Source organism: Pungitius pungitius, chromosome 18 (assembly GCF_949316345.1).
Source record: "Pungitius pungitius chromosome 18, fPunPun2.1, whole genome shotgun sequence".
NCBI classification, from domain to species: Eukaryota; Metazoa; Chordata; class Actinopteri; order Perciformes; family Gasterosteidae; genus Pungitius; species Pungitius pungitius.
This window is the reverse complement of record NC_084917.1, coordinates 968,332-995,047: the sequence shown is the minus strand read 5'-3', so window position 1 is coordinate 995,047 and position 26,716 is coordinate 968,332. Positions and strand designations below refer to the sequence as shown.

Below are 26,716 nucleotides of genomic sequence, written 5' to 3'. Positions count from 1 at the left end.
ACCTTCTCCTCCTCATCAGTAACATTCCTTAACCCAGATCAGACTGAGCTCCTCTTCTTCATCACAGCGTTATTATTCAGACTAACAGCAGCTTCTCTCTGCCTGCTGTTAGGGATTTAAGTATCAGTGCACAACTAGTGGTGGGAAGGATATTACATGTAGTAATGTTTAGTGTAGAATTGTAGTTTGTGTGATGTTAGAGAGTAGATATTACATTTGTATGTTAGATGAAGTGAATGCATTATAATCAATAACCATTTATAGTTATGTAAATCATATAAATACGGTACACATTAACATCCTATAATGATGTAATGTTAAAACCTGGGGACGGAAGCTAATTTCCGTCCTTTATGGATTTCTCCCAACTTTCACACCAAAGAGGGTTTTTTTGGGAGTTTTTCTCCTGTTAGGTATTAAATGAGCAACTGGATGCAAAGTGTTGCACCACATGAACTGTGTTAAACATGAAGAACTGTAATCTTATATGTTATGATGTAATTGAAGTGTACTAGTTACAAGATAAAGACAAACTATGTATGCTGTGTTATATTCCCTCATAAATGGCATAAAGCCAGATGTTTCAACTAAGAATGCATTAGAATGTGAGGCGAAGATAAGACAGATGTTTCAGGTTACTGCAGGCAGCAGATTCACACCTGGATGTGAAGAGGATGAACCAGGAGGAGACACTTTGAAGAAGCCAATGATATTCAAACCCACCCAAAAGACGGCCCTCCGGGAGTTTTCAAAATACCAAACTGAGAGAAGAACTTTAAGAATTCTCCTGCAACCGCTTTGATGAGTCACGTTTGACTTGGTCAGAGAATTCTCTATTTTGCGAAATACATCACTGTTCACATTGTATTTCACTGAGTAAATTGTATTCCTCATCACTTTGTTTAGTTAATAAATACTTTCTGATTTTTAAAATTGGAGACAGGTGACTCTTTTGATTCATCCTGGTGTGCAGGAACCTCGAGGGATGTGACCCTCAACAGTCAACTTTACCTCACTGACAACATTTCAGCAACAACAAGGCCCTGTAAATTCATGCTGCAAAACATCAGGGGAAAACGTCCCCTTCTCACCCAGAAGGCTCTGGTCATCTCACACCTTGACGGTTGTAACTCCTCCCAGTAGGTCCACTTGCCAGCGGCATCAGACCACTCCAGATCACCCAGAATGCAACAGCTCGACTGGTCTTTAACCCAAATTCACCCTCACTACTCATCTGCCCCCATTCACTGGTAACCATATATATACCATATCGTATTCAATTGACCAGTGTGTGTTTTCATTGTTTCTGTCCGACTTTCGCCGCTGTGTATTAATTAAGCAATAAGGTCTGACAGGCCCTGTAGCTGAGGCATTTCTCTTTTCCTGTTTTTGGTTTTATTTCCGTATTTTTATCCTCTAAACAGTAAAAGAAACTTTGAAAATGTTCAGGGCCCGTTAACACACAAAGACACACAAATACACACTCTGGACATACTCACAAGATCTGAACACTTTGGGATGTTAAAGAGAAACTCCGGAGACTTTCTACCGACTCTCCCTCACTTTGTCTTCCTCTTCCTCTTTCTTAGAGTTTCTTCTTCTTCCTCTTTCTGAGCGCATTGACGGTGGACGATCAATGATTGGTGCGTTAACGCCACCAGCTGGTACGCAGCGTGGATCAGGAGATTTTGTGAGGTCCTTGTACCTTTTAATGGTTTCATTGACTGTTTAAACCATAGATATATATAAAGGCTAGATGTCTCGTCCGCAAATGGCGGCCATCTTGGTAAGGGCAGCTCGCTCACCCATAAAATTGTGTTGGTAGTGATATATGTACTTTATAAAAAACCACAACTGATGTACTGTAGGTATGACACTGCATACATACGATGAATAATTATGTTATGTTTAAAGAATAAAATAATGTTCTAAAATGGGTACAAGATTTTCCTATACAAGCATACATCAAGGATTGCATGTTGTAATACCCACGCTGTATACTTATGAATAATTATAAACTTTTCTTTTCATACGAAAATTATGTTAAACAGAACATTATTCATAAGTATGTAATGTCATAACTACATCTCTGAGGTTTATAACAAACCAAGCCATCTAAAAATTGGTTTAAACTTGAAAATTGAGCAAGTCATGGTTATTTAGATTAAATATATCGGTGACCTCCGACTGGGTCATCGTTCATCTGTCGGTACTGCCTCTGAATGAACCCTTTTGTTTGTACATTTATTATTTTACTGCGACAACACAGTAAAATAAGATCAACTCCTAAGTTTAAAAGGGACTAAAAAAAGAAGGCGACCATTGTTTTAAATTTGGGGACAAATCGTTTACTTCAGTAAAAGTATTAAAGTACTCCGCTCAAAGTAAAATGACTGCTCACAAAACCTTACTGCGAGTATTTTATCAAAGTCCAAGTACTTAAAAGTATTACTACATCAGTAAGGTGTTTCATTCATGTTCATCCTGCATTAATGTTGCATGTTGACTCCTTTATGTCCTTTTATTTAGTTTCATCTACACCAACTCATCTTGTTCTATTAAAGCATCACTTCATCCTTCAGTTCATCACAAAGGAGAAAAGTGTTTTTTCTGGACAGGAAGGAGATGAAAAACTCATCTGAGAAGAAACTAAAGCCGTCACACGAATATAATAAAAGTCAAATATTTACCTCTGAGAGGTTCAATTGTAGATTAACATAAATATAAAGTGCTGCAGTGAAGTACCTTGATTTCCCACTGGAGGGCAGTAAAAAGAGCTTCAAACATTGTGGACCTTAAAGCTTCAGCACGTCGTCATGGTTACGCTCGAGTTTCTGTGGGTCCAGAGTGGATTTTATTTTATTTGTTCTTGATCAGTGACGACATGTATAGCCGCATGTCGTCATTCCGCCGCTGGTTGTCGAGGTGGTGCCCAGTAAATAATGTGGGCTTCGTTGATCACTGGAAGACGTTTTGGGGAGTGCCTGGTCTGATTAGGAGGGACGGCATCCATCCAACTTTGGATGGAGCTCAACTCATTTCTAAGAACCTGACCCAGTTTCTTAATGGACTTAATCCATGACCCAGAGTTCAGACCAGGGTGCAGAGTCGCAGTCTTACACACTTCTCTGCGCTTCATTCCGAGCAGTCACTCAGCGTAATTAACTCTATAGAAACTGTTTCTGCCCCACCGAAACCGTTATTTAAGTTAAAGGTAAACAACCGAGGAGTTATCACTATCTACTTTGTGCTATAGCATTATTTTATAGGTTTAAAAAGAAATGACGTCCACATTTGTACGTTTACCACCGATATTAAAAATCACGTTGATATGTGGTCTAAACATAGACGTCTTTTCAACGTCTACGAATAGCCCTTAACAAGGACAACACGATTTGATTAATTTGTAATTATTCATATCAATATAACACTAAACACTTTTCCTATACATAACAGAATACAAAAATAATATATTTCGTGAAAATAAACTATGAAATTATAAGTGCAGCAACAACACGAACCAGTCAGTTTGGAATTGTGTGTTTGTAAACCATTTTTCTAAATCATTGGCACTTCATTTTTAGATTCTGTAACAAGATCTGGCTCTGAGTCACTTGAATCCGGATCGTATACCTGAAATCAGCTCCGTCTCCCTCAACGTCTCTTCAATGATTCAGAATGCGCAGAACACCCCTCAATTGCAGATGCCTCTAGTCAACAAGTTTGTTCCATTCAATTAATTTTATTTTGTTCAACCCAAAATGAAAAATAAGCGTGAGGGAGCTTTACAGTCTGTAAACATGCAGCATCCTGTCCCAAAACCATCACATCGGCACAGATAAAACTCCCTTCAACTGAACGAGACCCCCTTCAGCGCCCGTTCTTGCGCCGAGACGCCCGTTCCTGCGCCGAGACGCCCGTCAGCGCCCGTTCCTGCGCCGAGACGCCCGTCAGCGCCTGTTCCTGCGCCGAGACGCCCGTCAGCGCCGGTTCCGGCCCCGAGACGCCCGTCAGCGCCCGTTCCGGCCCCGAGACGCCCGTCAGCGCCTGTTCCGGCCCCGAGACGCCCGTCAGCACCCGTTCCGGCCCCGAGACGCCCGTCAGCGCCCGCTCCTGCCCCGAGAACCCCGTCAGCGCCCGTTTCTGCCCCGAGACGCCCGTCAGCGCCCGTTCCTGCGCCGAGACGCCCGTCAGCGCCCGTTCCTGCGCCGAGACGCCCGTCAGCGCCCGTTCCTGCGCCGAGAACCCCGTCAGCACCCGTTCCTGCCCCGAGAACCACGCCCCCGGTCCCGGCCCCGCGGCGCCTGACCATGACCCCTCCCTCCCACCCTCTTGGGACCGCCTGGGAGTCGCTCCTTGAAGGGGGGGTGGGGTCAGGGGTTGGGCCGGAGCCTCACGCCATGCAGCCAAAGCCGCACAGCTCGGCGCCCCCCGCCACGCCGACGCCGGAGCCGCACAGCTCGGCGCCCCCCGCCACGACGACGCCGGAGCCGCACAGCTCGGCGCCCCCCGCCACGACGCCGGAGCCGCACAGCTCGGCGCCCCCCGCCACGACAACGCCGGACCCGCATCGCCCGGCGCCCCCCGAGACCATGAGGCCCGGTCGCCGACCCGGCAGGCCCCCCGAGACCCTGAGGCCCGGTCGCCGACCCGGCAGGCCCCCCGAGACCCTGAGGTCCGGCGGTCATCCCGGCCGGAGGGACCCGACACCGTGCCGCCGACCCTTGGAGTCCCCTGGGCGGCCGGGGGTTGTCGGGTTCCCCGCCCTCCCTCCCTTGTCTGTTTTTCTGGGTTCCACCCTCCTTTAGGACCGTCTGGAATTCGGTCCTTGAGGGGGGGGTTCTGTCACGGTTTGGTCTCCCTTCCTGTTTTAGTTTGAAGTTTCATGTTTCTTGTGGTCCTGGGTTAACTTCACTTCCTGCCTTGTCTTGTGATTGCTTGAGTGTTTCCACCTGTGTCCAATCACCTGCACCTCCCTTGTGTATTTAAGCCCTGTCTGCCAGTTGTCCTTTGTCGCGTCATTGTCTAAATGTCTACGTCAGTTGCTGTTAGTGCACGTTCTGCTGTTTGATGAGTCTTTGGGGTTTGATCTAGAATAAAGAGCACTTTGTTTTGGAGAACTTTGCATCCATGACAACTTCAGGGAAAAGGCAAAGTGTGTAATTTGGGTTTATAATGACAGTAATAAAAAAAGTTTAATAATGATAACACCAGGAGGTGTTTGAGAACCCTTATTTATAGATTGTTTACTTATGACATTATAAACAATTCATCTGAAACATTTTTGGAGTAACATTTCCAGGTATATCACACAGTACCATACTTTACAATGTTGCTTTAAGCATGCAGTAATGTACGATATGTTGGCTAGCTTGTTTACAAGCCACAACTTGTTGAATTCAGCTGCGATCTGTGTTAAGGCAGCGTTGCTTTAAAAACGTGTATTTTCTACATCACATGGGAACGGAAATAATATGATGTGGGTACAGCAACAACCAAACACACGGAAAATACTCTATGATGTTTACTTTTGGTCCAGTTCATATTGAACGCTGGCATTCTCCGAGCTAGCATGCTCCAAGCTAGCATGCTAACTAGCAAACTATCTGCGCTAACGCTAACTAGCTTACCAAAATAACAGTTGTTACTGCTGCCGACGGCAACCTCAGGTGAACAGGGAGTCAGGCTGCAACCTCCCACGACGCAAAGGGAAGACCGAAGCGGATCCGCCTGCAAGACTCCCAGCCAACCAGAAGAGGGCATTGGAGTGAGCGCCAGGCTTAAAAGGCCAAACGAATTGCAGCTGGGGGCGGCTACCAGATCCAGAGAATGACTGAGAGCGAGGAAGAGGGCCAGGCCAGGCACCACTGAAACTCTGCACCTCACAGAACTTGTGTTAGCCACATTAGGAGCAGGGGCGCCGTTGGGGATGTATTTTTACGTTTTGGTTAATGTAAGTAAGGATTTTTGTTACTTGGTTTTGTCATAGTTCAGTCATAGCCTGCTTTTGTTCTATTCAGTTTTTGATTTACACGGCACCCCCGGCCCCATCCCTCAGTTCGTACGCTCTTGTGTTTGTTTCTTGACTCCAAGATTAAGTATTCTTTTTCACCCAACAAAAAAGTCTGGGTTTATGTATGCGTCCGTCTGCCCCTAGCGACGGGACGTGACATAAATGGGGGCTCGTCCGGGATCAATTTAAAGTGTTCCTGAGAAGAAAAAAAAAAGAAAAGGCGATATTTATTCGAGGAGGGTAACTAAACATCAGCTGGTAACCTGGTCCAGCCGCCTAGGTGACGTGGTGTTATGGCTTCGGAGCGTTTCATTCCTAGCCAATCCAACTCTTGAACAAATTAATCTGCGTAGAAAAGATGAATTGCTTATTGTAGCGCGTCTCCTTCAGATTCCGGTAACTAAAGCTATGCTAGAGAGAGATCTGAAATCGTTAGTCATTGCTAACCTGGTGGAGAGTGGGGTGATTGAAATACCTATGGAAACCGAAATAAAAACGCTTCCTGTGGCTGTCTCAGCCGAGGCAGAGGGGGTGTGGGCCCTTAAGCCACACGCAGTCTCCAGTATGGAAGGCGAGGTAGGTGGAGGGTTAAAAACACCCGTCACGCTGCCACGTTATGACCCATCCCAAGAAAGCAGTGCTCGTTCAAGAGATGAGGCCCGTGTAAAGGTTCGCCTGGCCCGTCTCCAGCTGGAGGCTCAAGAACTTGAACGGAAACAGCACATGCAACATCAACTGGAAATGAGGATGTTGGAAGTAGAAGCTGATATGGCTGTGAAGTTACGGAAGCTGGAGCTTGACAAGTAGCAAGGGGCGGGAAGTCTACCTGCTACTGCTCCAGGTATGTCACCGACCACCTCCTCCACCCAAAATTCTGCCAGTGCAATGTCCACGGCTTTTGATGTTAGCAAGACTATTGCTCTAGTGCCATTGTTCCGGGAATCTGAGGTGGACTCGTACTTTAGTGTATTTGAATGCATTGCAGTTGCTCTGCAGTGGCCGACTGAGGTTTGGGCTCTGTTACTACAGTGTAAACTCCATGGCAAGACCCAGGAAGCCATGGCTGCACTCTCTTTAGAAGAGAGTTTAAGTTATGAGTCTGTGAAGTCTGCTATTCTGCGCATTTACAAACTAGTCCCTGAGGCATATCGGCAGAAGTTTAGGAGTCATAGAAAGTCACCGAATCAGACTTATACGGAGTTTGCTCGAGAGAAGGGTGTGCTATTTGATAAGTGGGCCGCTGCCTGCTCGGCAGATGACTTCCATTCCCTTAGAGGACTACTCCTGGTAGTGGACTTTAAAAAGTGCCTGCCCAAGCGCGTTGTTGTCTATTTAAATGAGCAGAAAGTAACAACTTTAACTGCTGCAGCAATTTTAGCGGATGAGTATGTGTTGATTCACAAAACTACCTTTTCCCCTGCCCCTGACAGGCCACGTCGTGTCCCTGGTTCGCCACCCTCTGTCCACCCTCCAAGTGCAGAAAAAGAGGAAAGGAAATGTTTCTACTGTCATCTGGGAGGTCATGTAATTGCTGCCTGTCCGGCTTTGAAACGTAAAGAACAATCTTCGCGGTTTGTCCAGCCTAAGGGCATTGGTTTGATTAAAGCTAAACAGACTGAAAGGGAGAAATGCCAAGACGTGGATGCCTGTTTTAAACCATTTTTCCAGGTGCTAAGGGACACCGCATGTTCCCAGTCGGTTATTTTGGCGTCGGCGTTACCTTTTTCCGAGCAATCAGCTTGTGGGTTTGGTGCGGTGCTCCGCGGCATTGAAATTGGATACATTCCCCGTCCCGGTACACAACGTTCACATTGAATCTGATTTAGTTACGGGGTTCTTTCCTGTTGCTGTGTGTGCCGCTCTGCCAATTCAAGGTGTCATACTTTTAGTGCGGAACAACATTGCTGGAGGTAAGGTAACTCCTACGTTAGAGGTGCTGGATTCCCCTCCGTCCAGCACCGGGGCTTTGGCAACTTCTCCGGTGTTCCCGGCGTGTGTACTCAGGCGTGCGCGTGCACGGTTGCGTCAGCAGGGAGATGATAGTTCAGTCAAGTCTCACTAACTGACAGTATACTTATGCCCATGTTTTCTGGAGGGACAGAGCTTGAGGAAGCGGAGGAGCCGATCGCTGTGCAATCTAAGCCTGACGGTGAAACCAGCGATCCATCCAGCCTGAATGTGCTTCCAGTTACGCGCGGGCGCCTGGCGAGCGCACAGAGAGAGGATCCAACACTACAGCGTTGTTTCCGAAGGGTGGTGAGGGACAACGGTAAAGCAAGGGGGGAGAAAGTAGCCTTTACACTAGATAAAGATGTCCTAGTGCGCAGATGGACCCCTCTCCCAGATACTGATGCAGATTGGAATGTTGTGTACCAGATTGTGATGCCTACGGTCTATAGACAACATGTGCTGTCAGTCGCACATGAAAGTAAATGGTCAGGCCACTTAGGTGTCACAAAAAACGTACCAGCTTGTGCTGAAACACTTCTTTTGGCCAGGGTTGAAGGCGGATGTCGCAAAGTTCTGCCGTAGTTGCCACATATGTCAAGTAGCAGGTAAGCCAAACCAAACAATCTCTCCCGCGCCTCTGCATCCTATTCCTATAATCAAAGAGCCATTCGATTGCGTGCTAATCTACTGCGTGGGCCCCTCACCTTGCACGAAAAGTGGAAATCAATACTTGTTTACCATTATGTGCGCGGCAACCCGTTTTCCTGAGGCGATCCCACTTCGTAACATTACGGCCAAAATTATAGTGAAATCCCTCACAAAATTCTTTTCTAACTTCGGCCTGCCCCGGATAATTCAATCAGACCAAGGTATGAATTTTCAGTCCAAAATTTTTAAACAGGTGCTTGCCACACTAAATGTTAAACATGCTGTTTGTTCTGCTTATCATCCCGAGTCACAGGGGGCTCTAGAGCGATGGCATCAGACGCTCAAGTCCATGCTCCGTAAGTATTGTTTGGAAAACGGACCTAATTGGGATGATGGGGTTCCGTTTGTTTTGTTTGCAGCGCGTGAAGCCGTTCAGGTGTCCCTGGGGTTCAGTCCCGCGCAGCTCGTATTTGGGCATACGCCCCGTGGTCCCGACACTTTTATCCAAAGCGACGTACAATAAGTGCATTTCCACATAGATACAGCCTCAGAAGAACAAGTAACAAGAAAGTACATTTTTCATCAAATAAGCAGTTACAAAAGATGTTATAGAAAAGTGCCATTATAAGTACAATTTAAGTGCTATCATTTGTTAATGCTACGGTTTGCTAGTGTTTTAGTCAAGGTAGAGTCTAAAAAGGTGTGTCTTGAGTTTTTGACAGAAGATGTAGAGGCTCTCTGCAGTCCTGATGTCATCGGAGAGCTCATTCCACCATCTAGGAGCCAGGACAGCAAAGAGTCGCAGATCGGAGTGTGCGGGTTGGGATGTAGAGTTTCACCATTCACAGCATGGTACGTCAGTACCAATGTTTTGAACTGGATGTGATGTAGCTGTAATTAAACCTCTTCTTAAGAAACCTACTCTAGCTCCAGAGGTGTTGGCTAACTACAGACCCATCTCTAATCTTCCCTTCCTCGCTAAGATCCTTGAGAAATCTGTCACGAATCAATTATGTGACTTTCTACAAAACAATGCTTTGTTCGAGGATTTCCAGTCAGGATTTCGAGTGCATCATAGCACAGAAACGACACTGGTGAAAATTACAAATGATCTTCTACTTGCATCGGACCAAGGACTTGTATCTTTTCTTGTATTGCTGGACCTCAGTGCTGCATTTGACACCATCGATCACCGTATCTTGCTGCAGAGATTCGAACACTTGATTGACATCAAAGAAACTGCACTAAGCTGGTTTAAATCTTATTTATCGGATCGATCCCAGTTTGTGTTTGTGAACGGTGAATCATTAAGGACCACCAATGTTGGTCACAGAGTTCCACAAGGTTCTGTGCTTGGACCGATTCTATTTACCCTGTACATAGGGTACATGTACTTCCTTTGGGCGACGTTATCAGAAAACAACGCATAAACTTCCATTGTTTCTGACTTCTTAGGACACACCGAGCCCCTCTCTCACTCTCACACTCTCACTCTCTCCTCCCACAATCATCCATGTTTTATTAATGTACATCACTAATTAAGCTTCTTTCCGGGAGTTCTTTGTGCTTTCTCGCCTAGCAGGTCTCCGTGGATCATAGTTTCGTGCGGACCCCGGTTCTGACTCCTGGCTCATGGCTCTGCTGACACCTGCTGCTGCCATCATCATTACATTAAATATGATTCATATTACTGTCATCAAAAACCAACATCTTTCTGCTCTCCCTCCCCACAGAAGCCTCTGTGGATGGTGGTTCTATCTGATGGACGTTGTCCCTGCAGTGGTCCTGCCGTTCACCTGTTCTGCTACTTGCAATTACTTGTATCATTTCAGTTAGAAGAGTTGAGTGTATTGTACATCTTTTACATTGTTGATTCTGTACACATGACATCCATTGCAGTCTGTCCATCCCGGGAGAGGGATCCTCCTCTGACGTTCTCCCTAAGGTTTCTTCCCTTTTTTCCCCATTGAAGGGTTTTTTCATATTTTGGGGAGTTTTTCCTGTGCCGATGTGAGGGTTTGGGGATAGGGGATGTTGCATGTGTACAGACTGTAAAGCCCTCTGAGGCAAATTTGTAATTTGCGATTTTGGGCTATACAAAATAAAATGAATTGAAATTGAATTGAATTTTCCTTTTTTGTTGCAAGGAGTGAATTTAGATTTTATTTCACTGAACAGATTCTGAAAGATTTGAAGCTATAATTGGCTTAAAAAGAATGTTACATTCATATTTTCCTTTTTACCTGGTTTTTATTATCATGAAATAAAATGAAGCACACACACATTAGGACACATCTATCTTATATGGGGGGGGGCAGATGTCCTTTATATAAAATGTCCTCTTGAACATATAAAGATTAAGATAGAACCCTAATTAGGAGCCAACATCTAAATGATCATCTATTGATTCAAGGAGCACAGCAGCATTAAGCTGAGCTCTTTCACACTTCCATCTGAGTCCCAGAGAGCTGTGGACCCCCCAGAGTCCAGACCAGCTCAGGTACCCCTCACCTGCTCCACCTGCACCTACATCCACACGAACCACCATCAGCTGTACACACTGTATGTGGTGAGCAGAGAGGAATGTTCTCCAACAGGAGGAGACTCTCCGTCCTAAAGAGGACACAGAGACACTGAGGCACCAAAGGACAAGAACCTGAACCCAGGATAAAGAGGTTCAGTCAATGTGGTGCTGAAGGTGTGGAGGTGGATCAGTGAGTCAGAGGAGACTCTGTAGAAGGACAGAGAGCCAGCAGGACAGTCCACATACACTGCTACTCTACCAGAGGAGGAGGAGGAGGAGGAGATGGGTGTTTCTGTCTTATTTTGAAGAACAGAGTAACCTAAATCAGAGCACCACAGACTCCAGGACTGATCATTCAATTCAAACTCACAGCCTTCACTGTTTCCTTCCCTCTTGATTCCTCTGTAACTCACTGATACATGAACTTCTCCACTCCACTCGACCTCCCAGTAACAGCGACCAGTCAGACCAGTTCTACACAGCAGCCGAGAACAGAAGTCAAATCTGGCTTGATAACCAGGATAAAACTGATACTCCTCCCACACACGTGTCACCTCCCTGTTGTTGTCAGACAGTTTGAGGCTTCTGTTTACTGTGTTTGTGTCGATTGTGAGTTCACAGGAATCTGATGAGAGAACAAGACACAATACAGCTGCAGTTATTAATCATGTGTTCATCTAGTGACATCACAGAGGTGAATGAGTGATGTCACAGTGTGATGAATCCAACTCAAAGCTCACTTACACTTCCTCAGACCTGGTGTCATCCATCGGACTCCAGCAGGCTCCACCCTGAAAGGAGGAGGGGGGTCAGAGCAGCATGGAGACGTGGACATGACATCACTCTCATACACACAGCTTGGTCCTTCATGTCCACATGGACCACCTCTTCTTCTTCTACCACAGACTGTCAGTCAGCTCCTTCAGCACCGACAAGGTGGTGGAATATATTCATGGAATAAAGTAGATGAATGTAGAATAAATAATAAATGTACCTGTCACTCTACTTTCATCAAATGTGAATTAAAGTGTGAGAAATGACGTCATGCTGCAGATCAAGCTTCATGGGACGTGTGCAAAGGAACACTAAAATTAAACTGTTTAATAACCAAATCTAAAATAAAGCAGACCATTCAGTATTTACACAAAATGCATGTTTTCATGTTTCAAAATGAACAAACACATGAACTATGAACACAAACCAACAGAAGAAACACACTAGTTAGTTTTTTTATTCACTGGTTTTTCACACCACAGAGGCACCGACTGCTGACGTCACGTTCTGCACTATTACTGTGATATTACACAACATCATTATGTGAATACACTCATCCATCTTCAAATGGACCCCTGTGGTTTCATCCTCCTCTTCATCATATGAATCTAATCCATGAAGCTCTGAAGCTCCGTGATCTTTATCGCTGCTCTCACAACTCGCTCAGTGTGTCGCAGAATGTCAACTTTCTCTCTGCTGTTTTCTCTCTCTGAGCAGCTGTGAACCAACGAGTGACGACTGACACCAAGGTGCCACCAAAAAGTACATGTATTACTACCAACACAATGTGATAAGTGAGCGAGCTGACTGTACAAAGATGGCCGCCATGTGCGGAGGCTCTGACATAACATATGCAAACTAAGAACACAGCTTAAGGGCCAAGGAGGGGGCGCCACTTCCGCCCGTCGTGAGGGAAGAAACAGACTGAGCTGCTACAGAAACTACTCACGTGGTTAGGTAATAGGAACACAAGAGTATACTGAGATCGATTTTATAACCATGTGACTATAATCCAACTTTAGTTTGGGTTCTGTTACTTAACTTATTGTTATTTATGCACAACCAGTGTCATTTTATTCCATGAGTGAATCCAAATGCTTCTTTTGAATCATCCAACACGTTAAGTGTGTGGATATTGGGTCTGACTGTGACACTGCTGTTCACATCCTGTCTCCTAGCAGCAGTCTACACTGGTTTCTATCACCTGTAGTCTGGAGGTAGAGATCTTACAGATCAGGTGGGTCTGCAGCAGCAAAGCACTGCCTGAGCCCCCATAGAACTTTGGTCCAGTCCTAAATAAACATCTTTGGGTTTTGACACATCAGGTCCAACATCAACTGTTGGTTCTTCACTGAGCATCACCTGTAGTTTCAACAAGTCCACTCGTATCATCCAGAGAACTGTCTCTTAGTGCAAAGCACCAAAACCTGGTGAAGCTGAACTCCTTTAAAAAACCAAACATTTCTGAGGTGATGATCCATCGAGACAGTTTGAAAAGATTCTTCCTCTTACTGTTTGTCTTTTAATAAGAATGTCTGGACTAAAGTACAACACAGGCTGGTGGCAGAAAACACATGGGTGTTTAGATGCTGGTCCTCTACAGACTGATGGTCTGTGGCTGCAGCAGGCCTTCTCATACCTGAGAGTCTCCAGTCTCCAGTGTGGATCCTCTAGTCCAACTGACAGCAGCTTCACTCCTGAGTCTCCTGGATGGTTGTAGCTCAGGTCTAGCTCTCTCAGATGGGAGGGGTTGGAGCTCAGAGCTGAGGCCAGAGAAGCACATCCTTCCTCTGTGATCATACAGCCTGACAGCCTGCAGACACACAAAACAACACACAGGTCACATGATCTGAGGGAGCTGCAGTACAGAGATACTGTCGGCTACTGAAGTGTCACAGTATAATGGTTACTGACTGGTTTCCAGTCACAACTAAACACCCACTAATGTCCATCATTAAACTGATAGCATTACTGCTAACTCTATAATTAATCACCAATATATCTGTAGGAGCCATATTGAGCTACTTTATATTCATGTTTCTTTCCTCAAATAGTAGTGTGGGTGTGTGGGTGTGTGCATGTGTGTTTGTGGGTGTGTGTAGGCAGGCCTTAAAGACAGGAAGACCGAGCAGTGGGTGTGGCTGAGAAGGGAAACAGTCTTTTGACCGTGTGGTGGAGTGACGTGAGGAGCCATGACGTGACAAGCCGTCTCCCACCAAATAAGAGACTACATTAGTTGAATTGTGTTTATTATTTTTTACTTCATTTTGGTTTGTAAATTCTTTCCACGGAAGAGCAATAAATGGTCATTGCACCGAACCGGATCAATTTCTACTCCTCATCTTTAAAACTACACGCGTCAAGATATCCAGCTCAGCCACTGGAAGTAGCTGATCAGGGAGTAAAGGGACCAACTGAAAATGGCTTCTACAATATCATTATATTCAAATTATATTTAAAATAAACTACCAAATGTTTATGGAAATATTTGGAAAATAAATTATAAATTATTTAACTCCTTTCAAACATTCCTAATTTTACAATTCCAAGATCCAGTCAAGGCGGTGGGTCTGGTCAGTAGGTAGTGGATTACGCACGCTCGATACTACAAGATTTTAGAGAATACATCCATTTATTTTGGCTTCAAAAAAGGTGATCATGAACGAGTTGTAAATTTAAAAAAAAAGCAAAGTTAACAAAAAGGGCTAAACTTGTACCGAGAAGTGGTCAAAAAACTATCCTTTTACGTGCGTCTAAACCCAACATTTGACTCATCCACTCCACTTCTTCTGAGCTGTCCAGGTGACACCACTTTTAACCCATCCAGGTGAGAGTAAACGAGCCATCCAGGTGATACTCATTAATGGGCGGTTCAGGTGACAAGTTAACAATCCTCCTTAAGTGCAAGGAAATGGCAGTCCAATATTCAAATAAGGAAACAATACAATCATGTAACACAGAAAAGTTAAATTAAAAAAATGTCCAAAACGGCTACTGCACATGCAAGCAAAAATAATCTTTTAATAGTTAGAAATGTATCATTTTAATAAATAAAGACACAAAGTGGACACATTGAATTGAATCCTGACCTGAGAGTCTCCAGGTCACAGTGTGGACTCTTCAGTCCATCACACAGCAGCTTCACTCCTGAATCCTTCAGGTCGTTGTTACTCAGATCCAGTTCTCTCAGACTTGAGGACTGGGAGCTGAGGATTGAGGACAGAGCTTCACAGCTTCTCTTTGAGAGGTGACAGCCACTCAGTCTGAAGAGACAACAATGAAGAAAATATAAACAATAAGTAGAATAGAAGGCAGCATGTTTAAATCATGATTTATGAAACTGACTCTCTCTGTACATACAGAGCTTTGTTGGAGGCTTTGACCACTGGCAGCAGCCTCAGAAGAGCCTCCTCTGAAGCAGAGTATTTCTTCAGGTCAAACACCTCCAGACCTTCTTGTGATGACAGTAAGATGAAGACCAGAGCTGACCACTGAGCAGGGGACAGTTTTTCTGTGGAGAGACGTCCTGATCTAAGGGACTCCTGGATCTCCTCCACTAGAGAATCATCATTCAGTTCATTCAGACAGTGGAACAGATTGATGCTTTTCTCTGGAGACAAATTCTTGCTAATCTTCTTCTTGATGTACTGGACAGTCTCCTGATTGGTCTGTGAGCGACTTCCTGTCTGTGTGGGCAGACCTTCTAAGAGATTCTGATTGGTCTCCAGTGAAAGACCCAGGAGGAAGCGGAGGAACAAGTCCAGGTGTCCATTAGGACTCTTTAAGGCCTTGTTCACAGCACTTTGGTAGAGATGTTTGGGTTTAGGTTTTGCTCTAAAGACACGTCGGAAACGTGTCAACAGGGAGGTTGACATCAGATTGACACCAGAGCTGATGAAGGTCAGATGAACATGAAGAGCAGCCAGAAACTCTTGAACACTCAGATGGACGAAGCAGAACACCGTGCTCTTGTACAGTCCTCTCTCCTCTCTGAAGATCTGAGTGAACACTCCTGAGCACACTGAGGCTGCTCTGATATCGATGCCACACTCGGTCAGGTCGGATTCATAGAAGATCAGGTTTCCTTTCTGCAGCTGATCAAAGGCCAGTTTTCCCAGAGACTCGATCATCTTCCTGCTCTCTGGACTCCAGTGTGGATCCGTCTCAGCTCCTCCATGATACTTGTCCTTTTTTACCATGGACTGAACAACCAGGAAGTGGATGTACATCTCAGTCAGGGTCTTGGGCAGCTCTCCCCCCTCCCTGGTCTTCAACACCTCCTCCAGAACTCCAGCAGTGATCCAGCAAAAGACTGGGATGTGGCACATGATGTGGAGGCTTCGTGAGGTCTTGATGTGAGAGATGATCCTGCTGGCCTGCTCCTCATCTCTGATCCTCTTCCTGAAGTACTCCTCCTTCTGGGGGTCAGTGAACCCTCTGACCTCTGTCACCATGCCAACACACTCAGGAGGGATCTGATTGGCTGCTGCAGGTCGTGTGGTTATCCAGAGGCGAGCAGAGGGAAGCAGGTTCCCCCTGATGAGGTTTGTGAGGAGCACATCCACTGAGGAGGTCTCTGTGACATCAGTCAAGATCTCATTGTTGTGGAAGTCCAGAGGAAGTCGACACTCATCCAGACCGTCAAAGATGAACACAACCTGGAACTCTTCAAACCTGCAGATTCTTGCTGCTCTGGTTTCACTAAAGAAGTGATGAACAAGTCCCACCAAGCTGAACTTCTTCTCTCTCTTCACATTCAGCTCTCTGAAGGTGAATGGAAATGTGAACTGTATGTCCTGGTGGTGTTTGTCTTCAGCCCAGTCCAGAGTGAACTTCTGTGTTAAGACTGTTTTCCCAATGCCAGCCACTCCCTTAGTCAACACTGTTCTGATTGGTTCCTCTTCTCCAGTTGAGGCTTTGAAGAGGTCTTCTAGTCTGATGGTTGTTTCTGGTCTGTCTGGTCTCCTGGATGCTGCTTCAATCTGACTGACCTCATGTTCTTTATTTACCTCTGCAGTCCCTCCCTTTGTGATGTAGAGCTCTGTGTAGATCTCATTCAGAAGGGTTGTGTTTCCTTCTTTAGCGATGCCCTCAAACACAGACTGGAACTTCTCCTTCAGGTTGGATTTGAGTTCACGTTGACAGTTGCTGAAATTCTCTGAATGAACAAGAAAAAAAGATAAAAACCAGATAGTGCTTTGCTTTAATGGTGTAATATTTCCCTTGGATTAATCTATTTGTTGTATTTCTCTGCATTCCTATCTGAGGCTCCTCAGAATACTAACTGTAAGATCTTGACAATCAAGAACTATGACCATGGAAATAATGGAAGTGTGCAATAAACAGACCACCATCTGTTTGCACACTTCACACTTCTGCACACATCAATTATTTCAGCATAGCATTGCCCTGCTATTATTAACATTTGTTCAGAATGGTATTGACGTTAATAATCTGTTGTATCTTTATTAAACGCATCTGATGTCTTTGTTCCTCTTTTTAACAACTTACCCGTTGGGTTAAAGTTTATTTTGGATAATTTTTTGGCCAAATCGTTCATTTTCATCTCTTCCAAAACCTTCATGGTCACTTGAACCGAGTCTGTGTCGTAGCATCGTACGATCAGGTCCACCGTGTCCATCCTGTCTGCGTTCTGCAGGTCACAGGGTGGGATTGATCGGGGGTCTTCTGGGCTTGGATGGTTCTCCAGGTGCCACTTGAACTCTTTGTAGTCCTCCTCCTTGAGCTCCTTTAAAATGCTCAGGATTTCCTTCTTTACTTTCTCCATCTGTGCTTTTTAAAGAGACACAAATAAATATCAACCGTAGAGAACAATTACTGCTCTGCGTTTAAAAAACAGCTTGTTTTAAAGATGGAGTTGTATTGGTTCATTGGTTTTGTTTCACAATAAAATAGAATTCTTCTCCCTCTTTCTAAGCACCTCTGATGAAGTCAGCGTCCTCTTGGTGGACACAAGTTGGATGAATCTGTGAATATTGGGGAAGTGTGAAGGTGGTTCACAGCTTCACCTGCAACAACAGTAATGCTGTGTTATTTGCATTTATCAAACAAATCAATTCATAATCAAAATAATTGTATGCAGCCAGGACCAAAGCTTTGATCTTTTGGAAAACTTGAGCGGTTTTGATTAAAATATTTATTTTCATTCTTCTATTAAATTCTTCCAGCTAAAAGGAGCGAGTCATCTCGAGTGACAGCTTAACAAAGAAGGTTAAAAACCTTCCTCAACCGCGTTGCCTTCAGGAAGCGGAGCCACTGTGGTAATTTTGAATCCACACTTTTTATACCAAATTCACCTGATTGGCAGTAAGACAATTTACGCCAGTGACAAAGTTCTGCTTAGTGAGCTTTTTTGGATCCTACTGCACAAACCACACAATAAGAGCAATAAACTCAGATAGTAGCGTTCAACAGCCACGTTTAAATCTGTGAACCACTGTGAACGCAGCGTAGCATCCATGTGATGGAGTCGTCTCCACCCGATCACGTGAACATGGTTTAGCGACATGACCACAAAATATAAACACAATCAAACAGGTACAGCTAAACACACACACTGTACAAGTCACCAGCTTGTGACAGCAGATACGTCTGAGCTTTCTGGATTTGGACACATGTAAAAGACCTCCAGTCATCAGTCAGCTTGTTGCAGACAGCAGGACGTCTTTGACTGAAGGAACCCTCACCAGACCTGGATCTGGTTCTCGGTACAGAGACTAGACCTCTACCTGATGACCTCAGAGGCCCCAAACGCATACGTTCAACTTCTCACTCAAGATCTGTTCGTTTTTGTCTTCACACCTTTGTTTAAAATTGTGAGATGTTATTCTCATATTTGGGCTTTTTGTGGACTTTTATTTTGGATATTTGGAACGGCTAAAACAACTTGAACCTTCTGACTGGAGGTCATTTCCAACATTGGTCAAACCTGTGTTTGTGTGTTAGTACACATGTAAATGTGTGTGTGGGGAGGTTCTTCTACATTGTTGGTGATGATCAGGAGTCCTGATGTCTGATCTATGGAGGGCTTATTTGCACTTCCTCTCCAACAAGTAAAAACAATATATATATTCATATAGTAAGTATGTGCATTAGGTACTACAACGTCTTTGGAGGCACAACTGTTTGAAAGGTCTTGTAAATAAATAAGTGAATTTGGTTTACTAAAAGTGATTCATAATTCCAGATTTGATGAAGGCAACGCGGTTGAGGAAAGTTTTCAGCTTTCTTTGTTAAGCTGTCAATCATGATGCCACGCGCCTCTCACCTGAAACCACGCCCCCTAAGCCACATCAGGGCCAAAAGTGAAAAAATAACAACGAGAGAACAACTGCTACACAGTGATGAATCTACAAGCTGTTTTTCTTCCCAGGTGAGCTGCTCTCTGGTCCCTGCTGGGTCCTAGTGCCTCTCTGTCTGATACCTTCCCCTCCTCATCAGTAACAGTCCTCACAGACCCCAGATCAGACTGAGCTCCTCTTCTTCTTCACAGTGTCATCATTCAGACTAACAGCAGCTTCTCTCTGCCAGCTCACACAGGCGCCATCTTGTTTACCAGCTTTAAACAATCACACGTTCACAACCATCAATGATGTCATTCAACCAATCACAGCTCCACTTACTGATCTTGTAGACATGAACTTCCTCAGTGTGCAGCTCTCTCTGTCCTCAGCAGATCTGTAGAAAAGGATCTCAGTGCTTTACTTCAGCTTCCATCAGACGGAGTGAATTGAAGCTTGTTTTCCTTCATCAGAGAGGGTGTGTCCTCACGTCACCATCAAAGTATGCAGTCTGACTGCTCCACTGAGCCACTGTGTGAGGTGTGTTAACAGGGTCAAAGGTCATTGTGAACAGAATCCTCCTCTCTGCTCAACAAGAGTCTTTCAGGATCAAAACCAGCATCTGTGGAACAATCCTTTCACCTTGTAAAGTGTTGCTATGACAACAGACCGGATGCTGTGGATTGGACCAGAGGGTTTAGAGCAGTGGTTCTCAACTGGTGGGTAAAAAAAATTGTTTAAAAAAATTAATGTGATTTTATTTTGAAGGGACTTTTTCTAATGCAGCGGAGTGTCGGGTTTTTTTGCCGGCTCGTCCGTCCATGTTTTTAGTTGGCGCCGCAAAGACAACCGCTCGCACCCCCCCCCCCCCCCTCCCCCCCAGTTGACATCAACATCGCTAGCACCCCCCCGCCCCCCCGTCGACATCGCTAGCACCCCCCCCCCCCCCGTTGACAGATCGATTTGGGTCACGGCTTGTCATTAACGGCTGATGGTGGGTCCCGGATGCCAGACCAGTTGAGAACCACTGGTTTAGAGGACCCGTGAACGCCCGTCTTTGTCACCTGGTCTTCTTCTACATGTGGACTAGTAGGGAACACGTGATGAAGCAGAAACCTTTGTAACAAATTCTTCACTTTGATGATCAGGTTGAACCTGTTGGGGCGAAGCGACTCACCCACATATCGGTCTGTGTGTTAAACTATTTACCTTCAGGACAAACTGCAGTTTCTCACAAAGTACATGTTGTAACATGCAGGATTCTTCTTCCTCATCACATGACACCTTCAACCGGCTCATAGATCTGCTGTGCAAAGGATTGTGGGTAAGAATGGCCCCTATAGAAGCCTGCTTGCATACTGTAAAATGTGACTGAATGAAGTACACACTGCGGTTGTGTCTGTGCATGTGTGGATTCACCAAGGATTTTTCAAATATGGGCTTTTAAATAATTAATTCACTTGGATGTAGTTGGTTTAGTTCTTTAGGTAACAGTTAGTTTTTTCTTATTGCTTAGGCACATTTTTTGTAACAATTGGCTGATGTTACAGAACCCTACACACAAATAAGAACCTTTCACTAAATCAGCAAAACATTGTAGTTCTCTTGGAAAAGCTCATAAACCTTGTTTAACTCTTCAAACATTCTTAAAAATTGTATTTTCGTATAAAACAGTTCACACCAGCCGTCACATTAATAAGCACACAATGTGCCAACTACACACTGATGGTGTCACAGCGGCTGGTTCCAGTACGCATGGTGTCCTCCACCGTCATCCACCTTGGACCATAGGGCACAGCCCATATTCTCACATTTCTGGACAGACTTCACAACATTCTCATAGCACCAGAGCAGATGAATGATGTTGATCATCAAAGAAACCGGTACCTTGTTGTATGGCAGAACGAGAGCTTTCATCGTGTAGCCCCGGTCCAAAAGTGGTTTTCTGACCACCCAACATTTCTCGTGCAACACCTCCCACCACACTCACCATCCCTGAAGCCCATAGGAGACTTGTTTTCTGCACGGCGGTGGAAGGTGTGCGACCAGCAGCGCTTTGTGCGCCTGCATCTTGTGCAGACCATGGAAGAGGCTTGTGATGAGATTGATGTGGGTGCGATTCAGGGATGGGGAAGTCAGGGAAGATGTTTCCTGTGATGTTGACGAGGCGTCGAGGCCAGACTCAACATTTCTTGCCTCTCTTTAATACTGTAATATATGTTTCATGAAATGTTCTTTTTCAGTTAATAATTTGTTCAGTCCCATGTAAATGTATGTGCTGTGCATATGTTGCACTGACCCGTTTACTGTGGTGAAAAATAAAAACAAACAGCATGTGGGTGTATCTGCTAATATTTCCGTGCATGTGAACAATCTGCTACATATTTTAGTATTATGGTAGCATACTAAAGGTGAAGGTGCTTTTCATTATGCCCAACAGTGTGTAGTTGGTTGGACAAACATCTGATGATATGAATGGAGTGTCATTTCGTGCATAAGTTAGATTTTGATAATGCTATGTGTACTTTCGGGTCGCAGTGCTTCATGTTGCAGCATATTTGAGGTATTTTGCAGTTTGGGTGTGTGGTTTTGAGAATTGGGTTATGTATTTTGATGAAACCAGACTAGTGTGCGCATTGTGTGTTGAAAAAACTGTAAAGTTCCTGTGGTGTTTCATGATCAGAATCAGAATCAGAAAACGTTTATTGCCATAGTATGTTGTACATACATGGAAATTGTCTAGGCGGAAGGTGCATGAAGACAGTACAATAAAGACAACATAGTGCAAATGAGATAAAAATAGAATAAAATAAAAGTATAATAAAATATAAAATATAAGCTATGGGTTAGTACGCTAAAAACTAAAGCTAAAGCTATGGGTTAGTAAGTTAGAGAAGATAAGATAAAATTAGGAATAAAAATAAGGATAAAGTGCACCAGCTAAACAAAGTGACGGGTGACAGGTGAAAGTGACACAGTGATGATGAGCATGGGAGTCAGAGTCAGTCAGGGGGGGCCCCGGGCTCTGTTGATGAGCCCGACTGCCGAAGGGAAGAAACTGTTTGTGTGGCGGGACGTCTTAGTCCTGATGGACCTCAGCCTCCTGCCGGATGGAAGGGGCACAAACAGTTCATGTCCAGGGTGGGAGGGGTCGGCTGCAATCTTACTCGCCCGCTTCAGAGTCCTGGCAGCGAACAAGTCCTGAAGAGACGGAAGATTGCAGCCAATCACCCTCTCCGCAGAGTGGATGACACGCTGCAGCCTGCCCTTGTCCTTGGCTGTGGCTGCAGCGTACCACACGGTGATGGAGGGGCAGAGGATGGACTCGATGATGGCTGTGTAGAAGTGCACCATCATCGTCTTTGGCAGGTTGAATTTCTTCAGCTGCCTCAGGAAGAACATCCTCTGCTGAGCCTTTTTAGTGATGGAGCTGATGTTCAGCTCCCACTTGAGGTCCTGGGTGATGATGGCGCCCAGGAAAAGGAAGGAGTCCACAGTGGTGACGGGGGAGTCACCCAAGGTGAGGGGGGAAGGTGGGGCTGCATTCTTCCTAAAGTCCACGACCATCTCCACTGTCTTCAGCGCGTTAAGCTCCAGGTTGTTCTCGCTGCACCACGTCACCAAGTGGTCAGACTCCCACCTGTATAGCGGACTCGTCCCCACCAGAGATTAGTCCTATGAGGGTGGTGTCATCAGCAAACTTCAGGAGCTTGAAGGACTGGTGACTGGAGGTGCAGTTGTTGGTGTACAGGGAGAAGAGCAGAGGGGAAAGAACGCAGCCTTGGGGGGAACCGGTGCTGATGGACCGTGAGGCAGAGACGTGTTTCCCCAGCTTCACGTGCTGCTTCCTGTCAGACAGGAAGTCAGTGATCCACTTGCAGGTGGAGTCGGGCACGTGCCGATGAATCCGTTGTTGGAACCAATGAAGCCACAAGTCACCAGCGACGCCCACGCCATCCACCGACGGCGTCTAACGTGCGTGACCGTCGGTGGATTCAGTCGGGTCCAAAGGATGGGGGGTGGGGGGCCACGTCGGAGGGGTTGGGAGGGGGGTGTTTTCAGAGTGTGTCCTCGAGGAAATACCGGAGGTGGCGTGTTGGAGGCGTGGCCTTGTTCCTGGAATTATGCTAATTAGCTCCACGCAAAGAAATGGTTGCACAATGCAATGTTTTGGACACTGAGAGTTATGTTACAGACTGTTGTGCGTTTTGTCTCTAAAGTTTTGAAAATAGCATCAAAGTGATTGTAAAAAACTGTAGTATCTTATTTTAATGATATTCATTGTTTTTGATGGGATGCACCTGTGCTCATGATGCTTATTCTGATGCAGTATTAAAATGACTCATCAACACACATGTGTAGTAACTTCCCCCGTCCCTCTGTGACTTCCTGTCCCCCCCCACCCCCAATGCTTTTTGTACTTTTTGTACCTGCAACCAAGAGGTTTTACTAACTAACCACCAAGTGAGTATAACCTGTGTGTGTGTGTGTGTGTGTGTGTGTGTGTGTGTGTGTGTGTGTGTGTGTATTAATGCGTGGGTGTGTTTCTGTGTGTGATGTCACAACCTCGTACCAGGAAGCTGACAGAAGAACGGCGCTGGGACGAGAGGCGCTCAGTCGACCTGCAGGTGGGACCAGGCCATAAACCACTCACTCACTCACTCACTCGTTCATCTGCTCGTTCATTGCTTCATTTATTGAGACAATGTGCGACTTGGATCCATCTGAAGCTCTAGAAAGGTGAGTTTTTTTGCGTTCTTGCCTTTAATTGTCCAGAGTAGAAAAGAAAAGCATGTAAAAGGGAAATATAAGTAGTAGATACTAGTAGAACTAATTATAGTAGTACTAGTTATAGTAGTACTAGTTATAATAGTAAATGTGTCGTGGGAAGCTGAATAATTGAAGTGACGTATTTCAGAAGTGAACCCAATAAGAAAAGACTCGTGTTTCACTTCTTCTCATTTACTGAACAACACAAAGAAGAAGTGGAACACGTTAACATACAGAATGAAGTGTTTCTTTGTGTGTTGATGGAGACGTTTTGTTTTGTTTTGCAGCTCATCCGACTTAGATGATGCAGGATGTGAATCACGCTGCTTCAACATGAGGGTAAGAAATATTTAAATGGTTTTATTTGAGGATGTTCGAGCCATAATTCACTTCCTCTCATCTATTTTCACTCTCATGTTTTCTAACTGAAGTTCCTTGTTGAAGTCATTAAACTGGTCTCCAGCTGGAGGTCAGAACGCAGCAGGTGACGCCTTCTGTTCCGTGTGAGCAGGAGGTCCAGGAGGAGATCATCAGGATGGACGAGGGTCTGGAGCTGCAGGTTTCCCGCGACCCCAAAACGCTGCAGATGGTGACCACCGTGGTGATGGCGGCGAGCCGGATGAAGCGCTCGCTGGGCCGCCGCGGGCTCAGCAACATGGCGCTCTGCAGCGGCATCATGGAGAGCCTGGTGACCGGTGGGTGACGACGTGTTGATCGTCCTCCGGGGCGGAGAGAGAAGGACGGATGGACGGACAAAGGGACAAACGGGCGTCTTTTCGCGGCCTCGATGAATTCCATCACGTCGTTTATCCGATGCTTTCATCCAACGCGACGTCCAATAAGAGCATTTCAACCAGAAGGAAACAAACTGAAAATAACAAGAAACATAAAGTGTAATTTCATCAAATAAGCCGATGTACAACTTGTTCTAGATCAGATCCATTATAAGTCCAGTTTAAGGTCTACAGTGTGTTAGTGTGAAGATGTGAAGGCTCTCTGTGGTCCTGATGTCATCACAGAGCTCCTTCCACCATCTAGCAGCAGGACAGCAAAGAGTGGAGATCTAGTCCAGTGTTCTGCTCTCAGTGAGGAACAAGCAGCTTGATGTTGGGATGGAGGGTTTCACCAGGTCCTGGATGGAGACTGGACCCCATCCATCCACAGCATGCTACGTGAGCACCAGTGCTTTGAACTGGATGAGGCAGCCACTGGTAACCAGTAAAGAGAGGAGGAGTGGAGCATTGTGGGAGAACTTAGGAAGGTTGAAGACCACTGGAGCTGCTGCATTGGGGATGAGCTGCAGAGGTGGAATGGAGCAGGGAGACCTGCCAGGAGAGTCCTTCTGTTCTGAAACCTGCCTCCGTCTCTCCACAGAAACTGTCGTCACGACGACAAGGAGCTCATCGATGCAGCCGTTCCTGCGGGTCAACAGCGAGGAGGTTTGCACTCTGAGTGACGTCTCACACAAAGACGTCATCTGCGGGTCCGGAGGGACGATCCTGCAGGCGATGGTCCTGAAGGGAGGACACTCCGATCACAAAGGTACCACAAAGTACATCTATGTGAGCTCCCTTTGTAGAAGGACATACACTTATTACTACGTTCATGATGTGATGCAGTACTGTACTACAAATACCTTCAAAGTACCTCAAACTTATAATAACTGCTTCATAAATATATTAAATTAGTATATATATCTTTGGGATTTCGACTTCAACTGCAGACCAGTTCAATGTCTTTAATAACCTGTAACATCCTCTCTCTGCCCCCCCCCCTCCCTCCTCCCACCACCACCAGTGAGTTTTAAACTGGTGAGGTTCCTAAATCCCAGCCTGTCCCCTATGGACTGTATCCCTGTCCTTCTGTCGGTAACCAACAGCAACCGCCACATCTCCTGCTGCAACGAGGGCGGCAAGGTTGTGCTGAAACTGGAGGTGACACACACACACACACACACACACACACACAGACACACACACATTAATACACACAGACACACACACTCACACACATTAATACACACAGACACTCACACTCACACACATTAATACACACACACAGACAAACACGCACAGACACACACAGAAAAACACACACACACACACACACACACACACACACATGCACACACACACACACTCATGCATTAATACACACACACACACAGACAGGTCAAGTCTTTGTTTCTAGTATAATTTTGGTATTTACTTCAATCTCATTCTTAATGTTTTACTTGTTATTCTCCTAATTTTAACGTTTTATCTCATAATTTCATAATTTCACTGCATATTTTTTCTAAATCGAACTTTGAATCTAAAGTGTGACTCGAAACTAGAAGCTGTGCGATGAGTCCTTTGTTGAAGTAGTTTCGGTTCTCCATCAAAGGAATACGACCATGAGCTGCAGAACATCAGCCCGCGGGAGGACACGGACCGCTTCCTGTTCTTCAGGAGGACCACCGGGGTGGACCTCAACACCTTTGAGTCCGTCAGGTGCCGCGGCTGGTTCATCGGTACCCCGGATGAGGACGAGGGCCAGGCGTGCACGGTGGAGATGTGCACGGTGGACTGCGCGCACCGGCAAACCGCCTTTAAAATGAACTGAATGAACTTGAATAATGTTGTGTAGCTTTATTGTGACTCGCCGGCAGGTGGAGCTAGCGCGCTAAATACATCCTTCTCATTGAAGAGAGACCGTGGTCACAGGTTGTAATCTATTCATCTGCCGTCTGTTTCT

The 26,716-nt window shown here is 45.5% G+C and overlaps 2 protein-coding genes across 2 annotated transcripts; one reads left to right on the top strand and one right to left on the bottom strand.

Moving 5' to 3' along the window:
* Window positions 1–10,395: 10,395 nt before the first annotated feature.
* On the bottom strand, window positions 10,396–19,567 carry LOC119226367 (NLR family CARD domain-containing protein 3-like). Its single transcript, XM_062558936.1, has 8 exons — window positions 19,553–19,567; window positions 17,851–17,938; window positions 17,421–17,702; window positions 15,270–17,067; window positions 14,999–15,172; window positions 13,549–13,722; window positions 11,880–11,926; window positions 10,396–11,760 (listed from the first exon to the last, which is right to left on the bottom strand). Exons 3-8 carry the CDS (start codon window positions 17,695–17,697, stop codon window positions 11,225–11,227), a joined length of 3,006 nt encoding a protein of 1,001 aa, XP_062414920.1. The 5' UTR covers window positions 17,698–17,702; window positions 17,851–17,938; window positions 19,553–19,567; the 3' UTR covers window positions 10,396–11,224.
* Window positions 19,568–23,813: 4,246 nt separating this feature from the next.
* Window positions 23,814–26,716, top strand: il1b (interleukin 1, beta). Its single transcript, XM_037484361.2, has 6 exons — window positions 23,814–23,950; window positions 24,268–24,319; window positions 24,492–24,675; window positions 25,355–25,522; window positions 25,778–25,914; window positions 26,366–26,716. The coding sequence occupies exons 1-6, from the start codon at window positions 23,916–23,918 to the stop codon at window positions 26,582–26,584; spliced, it is 795 nt and encodes a 264-aa protein (XP_037340258.2). The 5' UTR covers window positions 23,814–23,915; the 3' UTR covers window positions 26,585–26,716.

Excerpts from the sequence above, each read along its gene's own strand:
- LOC119226367 (XM_062558936.1), bottom strand. The coding sequence starts at position 17,697 with ATGGAGAAAGTAAAGAAGGAAATCCTGAGCATTTTAAAGGAGCTCAAG. Across the intron at positions 13,723-14,998 it reads TGTGACCTGGAGACTCTCAG|GCTGTCAGGCTGTATGATCA; the intron begins GTCAGGATTCAA and ends GTGTGTCTGCAG. Across the intron at positions 11,761-11,879 it reads GACACCAGGTCTGAGGAAGT|ATTCCTGTGAACTCACAATC; the intron begins GTAAGTGAGCTT and ends TTCTCTCATCAG.
- il1b (XM_037484361.2), top strand. The coding sequence starts at position 23,916 with ATGTGCGACTTGGATCCATCTGAAGCTCTAGAAAG. Across the intron at positions 24,676-25,354 it reads CATGGAGAGCCTGGTGACCG|AAACTGTCGTCACGACGACA; the intron begins GTGGGTGACGAC and ends GTCTCTCCACAG. Across the intron at positions 25,915-26,365 it reads AGGTTGTGCTGAAACTGGAG|GAATACGACCATGAGCTGCA; the intron begins GTGACACACACA and ends TCTCCATCAAAG.